This window comes from Mytilus trossulus, chromosome 4 (genome assembly GCF_036588685.1).
Source record: "Mytilus trossulus isolate FHL-02 chromosome 4, PNRI_Mtr1.1.1.hap1, whole genome shotgun sequence".
Classification (NCBI taxonomy): domain Eukaryota; kingdom Metazoa; phylum Mollusca; class Bivalvia; order Mytilida; family Mytilidae; genus Mytilus; species Mytilus trossulus.
Genome location: NC_086376.1, coordinates 70,122,381 through 70,135,028, shown reverse-complemented (window position 1 = coordinate 70,135,028; position 12,648 = coordinate 70,122,381). Strand labels below are relative to the sequence as shown.

General features: G+C 30.6%; 1 protein-coding gene across 2 annotated transcripts; it reads right to left on the bottom strand.

Annotated features, from left to right (window-relative positions):
* Positions 1–4,262: 4,262 nt before the first annotated feature.
* LOC134715850 (cornifelin homolog B-like) lies at positions 4,263–7,259 on the bottom strand. 2 transcript variants are annotated; one of them, XM_063578355.1, is made up of 4 exons: positions 7,124–7,259; positions 6,430–6,550; positions 5,934–6,073; positions 4,263–4,525 (listed from the first exon to the last, which is right to left on the bottom strand). In XM_063578355.1, the coding sequence occupies exons 2-4, from the start codon at positions 6,548–6,550 to the stop codon at positions 4,430–4,432; spliced, it is 357 nt and encodes a 118-aa protein (XP_063434425.1). In that variant the 5' UTR covers positions 7,124–7,259; the 3' UTR covers positions 4,263–4,429. The 2 variants fall into 2 exon arrangements, with proteins under 2 accessions (XP_063434425.1, XP_063434424.1); XM_063578354.1 differs by having other exon boundaries at positions 6,430–6,553; positions 7,124–7,257.
* Positions 7,260–12,648: the final 5,389 nt, after the last annotated feature.

The following is a 12,648-nucleotide window of genomic DNA, read 5'->3' as shown; positions in this document are numbered from 1 at the left end:
TGATTCCTTTCACGGATTTGGCTATACTTTTTGGACCTTTTGGATTATTAGCTCTTCATCTTTTATATAAGCTTTGGATTTTAAAATATTTTGGCCACGAGCATCACTGAAGAGACATGTATTGTCGAAATGCGCATCTGGTGCAAGAAAATTGGTACCGTTAATTTAATTTGACATAAGTTATAAATACACTTCTGTCATTTTCTTTTCTTATATGTTAAAAGTCCTTTGCGTCTGACGCAGTAATAGGGTTGTAAACTTCCATAAATATAAGGAACAAAAAAAATCTCTATTTGAAAGACGAGAATCGCACAACTCATATATAAATATGTATCTACAAGTGGGTACACAACTCATATTTAAATATGTATCTACAAGTGGGTACACAACTAATATATAGATATGTATCTACAAGTGGGTACACAACTCATATATAGATATGTATCTACAAGTGGGTACACAACTAATATATAAATATGTATCTACAAGTGGGTACACAACTCATATATAGATATGTATCTACAAGTGGGTACACAACTCATATGTAAATATGTATCTACAAGTGGGTACACAACTCATATATAGATATGTATCTACAAGTGGGTACACAACTCATATGTAAATATGTATCTACAAGTGGGTACACAACTCATATATAGATATGTATCTACAAGTGGGTACACAACTCATATGTAAATATGTATCTACAAGTGGGTACACAACTCATATATAGATATGTATCTACAAGTGGGTACACAACTCATATGTAAATATGTATCTACAAGTGGGTACACAACTCATATATAGATATGTATCTACAAGTGGGTACACAACTCATATATAAATATGTATCTACAAGTGGGTACACAACTCATATATAGATATGTATCTACAAGTGGGTACACAACTCATATATAGATATGTATCTACAAGTGGGTACACAACTCATATATAAATATGTATCTACAAGTGGGTACACAACTCATATATAGATATGTATCTACAAGTGGGTACACAACTCATATATAGATATGTATCTACAAGTGGGTACACAACTCATATATAGATATGTATCTACAAGTGGGTACACAACTCATATATAGATATGTATCTACAAGTGGGTTGCTATAGTCACAACTTTAAAGGAATTAAGTGTGTTTGGTTTGAGACATCAGATTTTTTTTCCAAAGTTTTTTGTTGCTTGTCCTTTAGTTTCTTATGTTGTGGCGTGTGTACTATTATGCGTCTGTTTGTCTTTTTCTTTGATAGCCATGACCTTCCAGTCAATTTTCGATCTATGAGTTTGACTGTCCCTCTGTTATATTTCGCCCGTCTTTTTTACGAAGGAAGTTACGTCATTGCATTGTTTCTTAAATTTTCTTATCCCTTTTTGTTGAAGATTAAGGAGAATAGGCAGAAAACAGTTTGAAATGATTTATTTCATGTTTCATGTTAACAATTTTTACATTCATAATGTCGTTGGTTTATGAATATTCAGTTTATCAAATGCTTTTTATTTATGTTTGAAAAATATGCATAATTCATTGTATTTCAATTACTACATATTGCTCAGGTAGACTAAGACAAGCCAGATGGTGGTTACAGAATAAAAAATGTTCGATTTTAGAGTAGTGTACATGTATAGCATTACAGTTTTCTTACATATATTTACATTTTTACAGTGAAACCCGTTTATTTTCGGGTTGTGGTAAAATGAGGACCGAAATATAAACGCAATAAACGAAAGATAACATTTCATAACAAAACAAATCTAACAGATATAACAAAACGAAACGAAACGAAACGAGATAAATAATTGAATAAAACAATGAGTCAGTTCGGTTTACATGTAATATTACATGTTTTATTTCGAGACTAGATTGAATAAAATCACCAGTCAGATAAGTTTGTGGAGAGGTGATGTGATAATAGAAAGGGGTGATAATGTCAACTGACACGATAAAAATGGGTGAGGTGTTGGTATGGGTGGTAAGGATAAGTTTTCATCTCCAACGTGACTCAACTATGATATTATAAGACTTTCATTATTCCTCATAACCCGGCTGGATTTGTTTGTCTTTCTTAACGCGAAAGTTTTAATCAATGTTTTTTTTCACATTTCCAGAGTACATATATTTATTTTGCACCATTAACAATTATCATTTTCAAAATATCAAACCTCTGACACCTTAGAAAGTCTTCCAATGTAGCAATGAAACTTGTGTGTTTTGGAAAATCAGAGGTGGATTAATATGTTCAAAAAGGATCAACAGTTCTTTATCCATTAGTGACTACCATGGTGTTTCTCTTGCTTTAAAATTTCCGGTGATAAATCGTTAATCTGTATTAAGGCATTATGAAGTTGACGATTGGAAGAAGTGACTTGACTTACCAAAATTTAGACACTTTCGAATTTTTAAATCAATCTTCGCTTCAAGAAATTTTCAATATCCCTTGAAAATGAGCGAGTGCGAAAGATTGCTATTAAACATGATTCTTTAACCGTAAACTAAACAGAATGGACATAGAAAACATTTAAATCTTACAAAAAAAATGACAAAAAATATAGATTTAAAACAATTCCTTTTGTAGACGTTTCTCGTTTTAGTACAACCCCTTATTTGCAAATCGGTAAATAAAATAATGTTTATTTCCACCTTATGAAATCAAACTACTGATATTTTTAAGAATAACACGTATTTTTTATGAAATAGGATTGTTTTGCATATACGTGTCATTGTTGACGTGTAAAATAGTTTAATAACAGTTTAACAATTATGGGTGTTGTTTTTTTCTTCTTCCGATTGTTCAACCAGTTATGTCAATATAACGGAACTATACACAATTTTGATATAACTGGGAGGTTAAACTAGCTGTAAAACAAGGTTTAACCTACAAGTTTTTAGGAAAATACCCGTACCTATGACAGTTGTTTTTCACTTGTTTCTTTGTTTGTGATTGGCTCCCTTTGGCTACAAATTGATAATCATAAATTATATAATAACTTTACATGACATGTATAATATGTCACAGCCCTAGTATAATTCAGCATATCGTCTCTACAAAGAGAACTAACTCATCATGAAATATCCGTGCGGACTTTGGTGGTGGTGGTGGGGGAATGATAAAATCTGACTTGCGTTTGATAAAAGTAACATGAAAATGCTGAGACTCATAATTTGTGATTTGTATTTCAAAGTGACGAAATAACAAAAATAATAGATGTAAAAGACACTGTGAAAAATAATTATTGACTTAAACATCTTTTGTTCAAGAATTGAACATGACTGAAACTAAAAGAGTCGTTCTATAGGTTAATTTAAGATTTTATTTAAGATAAGAATAAATTATCCCATATAATTATACTCATTCGTTTGACGATTACCTGACAAAGAACATGGGCGGGACACATTTCCCGTTAACGGCGAAACTACGTTGATAGGTGACTTAAATGTAAAAGTAAGCACTCATACACAAGCCATTAACAATCAAATGTTCATCGTTTATCGCATGATATTCTAGCTCATATAATATGATGATGACTTATTTGTAGAACAAACTAGTCAGGTCGTACTTTCAAATTCTTGTAGTGAAATAGGATTTATATATTAGTCCAGTGACAAAATGATACATGTGTTTGTTTTTTCTACATTGGCTAGAGGTATAGGAGTTTGGTTGAGATCTTAAAAACCATGTTTAACCCCGCCTCATTTTTGCGTTTGTCTAAATTCTAGCTCCTCTGACCTTTGTTTGTCTTGTAAGATTTTTAATTTTAGTGTAGCTTTTACACAGTTCTGAGTTATTTATGACGTCAATTATCACTGAACAAGTACATATTTTTGTTTAGAGGCCAACTGAAGCCTGAATCCGGGTGCAGGATTTTTCCGTTGTATTGAAGACTTTAATGTTTGCCTCGGCTATTTTCTGCTCTTTGATCGGGTTGTTTTCTCTTTGACACATTCCCCATTTTATAATCAATTAATTTCTACAATGAGTAAAAAACGAACAGTATAATAGGCTATGAAAGGTGACGACTTGTTAAATATATAACTATTTGACTTTGGCCGTTTCTCCGTTTCCCTATATAATAAGACTTTGGTGGCTTCTCCGGATGCTTATGCTATGACCTTGGTCGATTCTTTGAATGTTTACAATGAATTCCGTCGCTTATCTTGACGCCTATAATATGACGTAGGTCGTTTCTCCAGACGCCTATAACATAACTTTTCAAAACAATATCCCTTTCATAATAGGCGAATATAAACATTGTATAAAGTCTTTAATTGGTCAAGAAAATTCCAAACCCATATGTGTTACTGAAACTGCTGCCAAATCAAATGTCTAAAATTCAGAAAAGCTATTTTAAATACAGATAAGTTTTACTAAAACCACGGGTGTTAATATCCATGTATTTACTATGTTTGGTATGTTATTTTATGCCCATGTTGTTGATCTCTCTTGACATCTGACAGATAGCACATGGTTCACAAAATGACATTACCAGACAGTCATTGCATATTGTACCCTGAAAAAAAAACCAAGAAAAGTTAGACATTTTTATTTTTTAGAACTTTGTAGCAATTTTAATACCTCAATTACATTATAAAGGTGTTAATTTTACTATAACAGATCCGCGTTCCGAAAGTTAATGTTCCCTCAATGAGGCCAAAATAATTGAATAATAAAAACCTCAAATTCCTTGCATGCTTTATGCTTTTAGCTTATTTATGGGTTCTTTTCTCTAATTCAAAATGAGGCTATCACCATACGGAATTATTGACACACATTAATGCATATATATAAAATATGTTTTGCCAATAGTTATTTTTATCATTAGTTATTTCGCAGAAAAAAAATAATGAATTATTACATTTATATATAATATATAGTAAATGTGTTGTATGTTCGTTTGTCTTCGCTTCAATAATATTCTCTCTTTTCCATTTATGATTTCGACACTCTTTACCAGAGTATAAACGTTAGATGAATCTGTTCATGATTATTTCTTTTTACAAACCTTTAGATTTTGTTAAAGATCGTCTTCGATAACTTTTTTATTCTTTCATTTTTTTTTTTCAGTATATGTCTTTTGAATGAATGTTTTGTATGCTTTCTTAATTGACCTTGGCATGGAGCACTTCTCCGACACAACTTTATAATGATGACAAACAAAACCACTGAATTTTCACACTTGACTTACATCGCCAAAATCAACCACGGAAGCTGTTTAAAGTACATGTACATGTACGTATATACCTTTTCCTATTGCGCAATGTAAATTATGTGATATGTATTGTTTCCGATACGCTTGTTGTTGTTGATTGTCAAAATAAGGGTCGATGGCAGATTTTTTTATTTTTATTAACCTCAGATTGACATATTGTCGTTTTCTTAGCATTTCTAGCTTTATTTAAAGTTTACAAGTGCTTTTAGTTCGTTGCAGTTTGCCTTTTGTTATTTATTTTTGTTGTAAGTACAAAAATGATGAGCCAAGTCATGGCAATCCAGCCACAATCTGTATGTGCATGTTTAAAACAATGAATCTGTAATTTAGTATTTTTCGTTGGTTGATGTCTATTCTAATTGTTTGCCGTCGAGTGTAATAATCAGACTGCTGTTTTCCTCTTTTAAATTGTTTCACATTATGTCATATTTACTTGTGTCTTTTATAGCTGATTATAGTACGGGGTTTTCTAACTGTTGAATGACCGTATGCTGACGTTTAATCTTTCACATCTTTAATTGATTTTTGGTCTTGTTGGTAATAATACCACATCATCTGATTTTAAACTGGTATGTTGTAAAACCTAGTTTGAGTTCTGAAATGTTTTTGAGATGCTTGTGTTGTAAACGCCACATCTCCTTTTATTCGAAGAAAAGAATATATGACACGAAGGAGATAGCCTTATGAAAAATATTAATCGAAATCTTACCTGGATACCTCCAAGCGTTCTGAGTCTTGTTCTCATTGCAATAGTAGAACCAGGAACCACATATGGCATACAGGCGCCATCACCAAGTTTTACAGCAATATTACACACCATACATGGGAGACATAAGTAGGAAATCACACCTTTAAAAAAGTTTAAAGAAAGATAATGAAATTGTCAATAACCAATTAAAACACTCTCGGTTTAAAAAGATTTTAATGATCACAGATAAGTTTGATAAATAAACATAATGTAATAATGTAAAATCTTTAAGAATTAAAAATCTCGATTCTTAGACTCTATATATATCAGGTACAAGACAGGGCATACAAAACACAATCGATGATATGAAAATTGTGACAGAGGACGAACTCAGTAATATGTGTGTGACACTTTTAGAAAATCAGATAAATGCAAATTCACGAAAAATCATTTTCCTTAAAATATGTTCTAAGTGTTACGAGGATCCCCCTTTACATTTACTAAAGAGGATACTAACATGTCTTGCAATCAGTAAAACAGTCGAACAGCCCAGTAGTCCATTTACGATGACCTTGAACTGGAGACACTAACAGAGTTCCCTCAATTGGTTGTGGTTGAGCTGTTACTGGTTCTGCCATCTGCTAATTAGAAATTGAAATCATATCGATACGCATTTCAAATAACTTCTGAGACACATGTCTTTTTTATTCATTATATTGTTAGGTGGCTGTCTCATTGCTCTAAACCATGATTGTGCAAAAGCATATTCACAAATCACAGTATACTTTCAAATGAGCGCAAAGAAAAAGAACCGAATGAAAGTCTAGGTTATTATTGCTATGTGGACCATTAACTCATTTATCTGTTTTCACTGCATATTGAAAGTAATCTTAGAAAATACTACCAAAATCAAATCATGAAACAGTTTTTAAATATGTTTGATTTGTTTATCAACGAGTAAAGCATTCGCCTTGAATTCAGACATTCAAATCTAACTTTAAATCACGAAATTATACACTCAAATATATCGTTTGTAAACGCATGATACTACATTTCAGTGAATATACTCAATTAAAATGGTGTGCAATATAGAAAGAATATCTTTTTTTCTTTTTGCAATTGTTGTCATTTTCATTCTGTATTGATTGTTTTTGAAAAATGCCATTGAATGGATTGAAATTATTAACGAAGATATAGTAATGTGATACTACCTTTTGTCAGTTTCCCCGAGATCTGATATATCCTATGTTTTACTTTTATCATTTCATACAACATAAAACTATCAGTATTTATAATGTTGTTAAACGGATGTGGTGTAAAAGGGATATATTTGTTTTTCAACATGTAAATACATAAAATGTTGCCCTGCTTAATAAGATCTTGAGTAACTCTTTGAGAAAAGTTAACTAATTATAGTGCATACAAAAGATAAAAAGAGAATAAAGATACAATTTGAAACCTAAAAAACAAATAACCCCCAAAAAAAACCAGATTACGTGTGACCTCACCTACGATTGACTCGGATTGTGCATTCGTAATATAGTTTTGTGCTTACGTCACCTGCATGTGTTCTTACATCATTATTCTTCACTAAAAATTATTGGTTTCTTTTATTTTCTCATCTAAACACAAATTATGTTCACTATATCTACACAGTATAAAAACAAACGTCTGATTATCTAAAGGAAAAGACAGGTGCTGATTGTTTAGAAAGGCGGGGGATTTCTTCTAAATAGAACGAAATACAGTGTAACTGCACCAGATGCGCATGTCGACAACTAATGCCTTTTCATTTTTTAGTAAGGTGATTGAACCAAACAAATTTCAAAATACAAAAAACAAACATTGAAGTGATAACAAAACGAAATGGGAAAGAAAAGTATACCCAAAAAGTAAAATCACAGAAACACTTGGAGAAAAATAAAAAATGGAAAGTCCCAAATAGCAAAACCAAAAGCTTAACACATAAAAAAAAAATGGACAACAACTGTCATAATTCTGACTTAGTTCAGCATTTATTTAATATAGAAAATGGTTGGTTATCATGGTTTTAAAGCTAGTTAAACCATCGGCTTGAACAACAGTTGCATACAATTTCATAATATTGACAACGATGTGTGAACAAAACAAACAGACATCATAAGTAAATATTTTAAAAATAAGGGAACAGTATTCAACATTGTGTTATTATCTTAACCACTATAAAAAAACAACAAATATGTTAACAAACATTTAACATGGCACAATAACTTAATGACGGGATTTATCAGTACAGTTATAATTGCTATGTAACAAAAAAAAAAACAAAAAGGCATATAGAAAAAGCATATTAGCAAAACATTTAATACAATAATACAACAATTATCATAGAAAAATAACACACTGACGGAATGTATTAGTACAGAGCCACGTCATATGTAAAAAAGAAACAAAAAGGCATACATACAAAGCATATAAGCAAAAATTTAAAGACCATAATGCAAATATTATCATAGAACAATAACACAATGACGCACAGAGCCAATGTGTACCCCGAAAAATAACAGTAAAAGTAATATTCATAAAGAAAAATAAAAAGAACAATATAACACGTTATTAAGATGATAAACAGTATTCAGAATCTATACTTTAAGACCATAGTGTATTATTTGTGAAGTTGATACGAAATATTTATCAACAAGTTCTCGGTACCTTCCAATGATCTTTTGGGTGTTTTTTTTTAGGAAAAGGACGAGACATTCTTTGACATACCCCTGGTGTATCAACTTTCTTCGTAAAAAATGGTGACGTTTTACAAAGTCTGAAGAGTTTATGCATGCTCTTGAATACCGAATAAGTTGGGAAATGTATATCCAATATACAGGTGAAGTTGGTATATTGCTACTAAGGTGGAAGAAACTGATAATTTTAAAATATAAACCCTCTCGTTTGTCAAAGATTATGGTACTGATATGACCGTGTATGTCAAATTCGAGGTATAAATCTCAACATAAGGCGGAGGAAGCCATTTCTGTTGTTTCTTTAATTTCTAGTTCTAAGGGATATATGAATGGAACCCAATAAAAAAAATTGGATTGTTAATGGAAAAAACATCATCAATATATCTGAATGTGAAATTAAATGACCTGACTATGATCTTCTAATTTTGACAAGTGTCGGAATGAAGTCCGATTCAAATGAAAAGAAGGAATCAGAGTTTTTATGAATGGGGTAAATAGTACCAGGATATTGATTTAGTACGACAGACGCGCGTTTCGTCTTCATAAGACTGATCAGAGACGTTCATATAAAAACAGTTATAAAGTCAAACAAGTACAAAGTTGAAAAGCATTGAGGATCCAAAATTCCAAAGAGTTGTGCCAAATACGGCTAAGATAACCTATTCCTGGTACAAGAAAATCGTTAGTTTTTCGAAAAATTCAAAGTTTTGTAAACAGGAAGTTACCACATAAATTCTTTTATTTTAGATGATTTACCAACGTTTATAACACCTTTAAATAAAAACAATATACGTTTTTGCATTCATACGAACTAATGGCTACTAGGCTGATGACACCCTCGGGGACTAGCAGTCCGACAGAAGATGTATATACCCAGTGGTGAAAATAAATTAACAGGACCAATTATTGCACTGCAATAGATTATCAATGAATGGTTTTTAAGTGATGATCGAATCAAAATAATTAAAAATTCCGAAGTCAATACAAAATTTATTTGATACAAGTTTATCAAAGGGAAGTAAGCAGAACCAACATTATCGTCCTCTTCATTGATCAATATATTAATTTTATCTACCAATCAATGTGCGTTATTGTATAGTACCTCTAAAATCTGGTGTGCGTATTTGTGAGATACTAAGCCATTCACACATTTTTCAAAGTTGGAGAGCAAAACTGGATAGTGTGCTGCAAATTTAATTCACCTTATGTAATAATCATGTAATGTATTAGTGAGAATCTTGTGATACAGCTAAACAATATTTTTTTTTTATTTGAAATATTGGAAAAACATGAATATATTAGTGAATGTTTTGTCAAAAGAGATGATAAAATATTAGGAATAGAATGTAAAACACGGGTTCCATATTTCTTTTCTAAAGATTTTATATCATAAAGTAGATAACTTTTCTTGACCTATGTAACAATATTACCCATCAGTGTTTTTTTAATATTTACAATTCAACCTTAAAATACAGTTTTATCATATGACCACAAAATGTATTCTGTCTTAAATATGTATAAGAAGAGGTGGTAGAGTACCAATGAGACAACTATCAATCCAAGTCACAGTTTGTAAAAGTTAAATAGATTTAGGAAGATTTGGTGTGAGTGTCAATCAGTAAATACATGTTTTTTGTTTTTTTTTAAATTATTTGCTTTGAAGTAGCTACTCTCAGATCTGTAAAAAAATGTCTCTTTTTGTTGTGTTGATGTATAAATACTCTGCTACGTCTTGTCTGTGTTTTTGTAAGCTGTGTTTCTGCTTTGTATCGATCTAATGATTGAAGTACTTGTCACCTGATTTTTATGGTTTGTTTTGATGTTATACTGTTACATTTCTATCATAGGAAAGGAAAGAAGAATTCGGGGACCTTTTATAGCTGACTATGTGGGAAAGGGTTGCTCATGGTTGAATGACGTATTATGACCCATGTTGTTAACTTTTATTGCATTTGGTATCTAGTTGTCTCATATTTATATATTTTACATGAAGCACATTTTAAACAGGAATATGTTTGTAATAAAGTTCAGTAAATTATAAAAAAAATCACGAACTCCGAGGAAAATTCAAAACAGAAAGTCCATAATCAAAGGGCAAAATCAAAAGCTAAATATTAATGAAGAAAGACGATTACGACTTAAACCCTGAAGAATAAATAAAATTAATGCAAATGGTTTAGTCACATACATACAGTAACGAACTTTGTGTTTAATTTTTCAATAGCGCCATTTTTTTAAATTTTTTATCTAAAATCTGATTTATTGCACTATTGCTGTTAAAATTAATACCATGTCTACAGCATTTGACAGGGCATCCCTGAAGCGTTAGTTTTACTGAACAAACAGGGAGATTGCTCAGTAAATTAATAACAATAATAAAAGGTTAGATTTACATGTTACAATATTGTGTATACAGATTATACAGATTACTACAGAAATTATTTTCCGGAAAAAAATACATTCGTGAACCGCTTTGACTCTGTATATATGCTAGTTGACCTGGTCATGACCTATTGATCAAGGATTACACGATGGAGGTAAATTAACAGTCGAAGCAGTTTGTTATATAATAATTATGTAGGTGAACATACTTGGTTACGAATTGAAGTACATTATATAAGTATATTTATTTATGAGTATGTGATATATTAAATAAAGGATGCGTCAGGATAGTAGGGGTTTAATCTTTATCACTGATCATGATCATGACGAAGTCCACAACACGTGGTTTTAAGATTAAATAATATAGAGACACATGTATTGCTGAATAAATTAGCATATAGCATATATGCGAGAATAATAATTATATGTATAAGCTAATTTCTTTCAAAATATTACCATGTTTACCACCTGAAAGTGTCGAAATATTTAAGTAGTTCAAAAAATCTTTTTTGAACAGGGCATACACATCAAAATTTGTAGTTTTATAATTTGAACTGTGAGTGCACTTGTGGTTAGAAAATGTAATGAGTGTCACCAACAGATTTATATCATAATAATTGATATCACAGATTTTATATCCTATAATGAGATTTCTGTAGTTTAGGATATGATGACCTATTTTAACTTTATTTAATAGTATTTTTATCTTTTCCCAAAAAGTTTTAAAGTAACGACATTCTAGGAAAAAATGTTTATAATCTTCTGTTACATTACATAAGTCGCATTTACTGTCTTCTTTTATCTTCCATTGAAAAAGCAATTGTTTGCAAGGAAGGATATGATGCAGCAATTTCCATTTAAATATTTTTAATCTGTTATCTTTTAAATAAGTAAATTTAAAGTTTAGCATTGATTTAATTGGAATTAACGAATCTAAATTTAGGACACGTATCCATTTAAAGAAACCTTCATTTCCACTATTAATGTGTGTGTATATCTGTTTTGTTTCCATTACTTGTAATATTATTATCTTATTTTTTTTCTTTTGTATTAATGCAAAGGTTAAGTTTATTTTTTACTTTTGATTTTATTGATTTTTCTGATTTAAGTACCTTGAGCCATTCATTTGGTAAGGCATAATTAAGTTTTGAAATTTCAAACATTAAATTAGATTTTGAGGATATTTTATTAGATATTATTTCTTGAGAGATATTACCATTTTGGTCTATTATATCGTTAACGTATATAAAACCTTCTTTTATCCAATTTATAAAAACTAAACACTTTCCTTGAAATTTTATCAGTTTGTTTCTAATGTTTTTAAAATTCATATTGAGTTTGGTATTATTTAAATTTTGTACTTTGAACCAAGACTTTACAATTTCTAAGTAGAATTTTGGTAAAGTTTTATGTAGGTTTTGTATAGAGTAAATGTTGTCTAGATTCATGTAAAGTAGCATGAAATTAGCACCAAATTTATTAAAGTAAAATGTCGGAATTACTTCCCAGTTAGCAAAATCATCTGCAGTAAGTCTTTTTATCAATGCTATTTGTAGTGCAGTTATATAATTGTCTATATCTGTCATTTTAAGCCCTCCCTCAGTAGTATTTTTGCTAAGGGTGGTTCGTTTGAC

Excerpts from the sequence above, each read along its gene's own strand:
- LOC134715850 (XM_063578355.1), bottom strand. The coding sequence starts at position 6,550 with ATGGCAGAACCAGTAACAGCTCAACCACAACCAATTGAGGGAACTCTG. Across the intron at positions 6,074-6,429 it reads TTTTACTGATTGCAAGACAT|GTGTGATTTCCTACTTATGT; the intron begins GTTAGTATCCTC and ends ACTTTTTTAAAG. Across the intron at positions 4,526-5,933 it reads GAACGCTTGGAGGTATCCAG|GGTACAATATGCAATGACTG; the intron begins GTAAGATTTCGA and ends TTTTTTTTTCAG.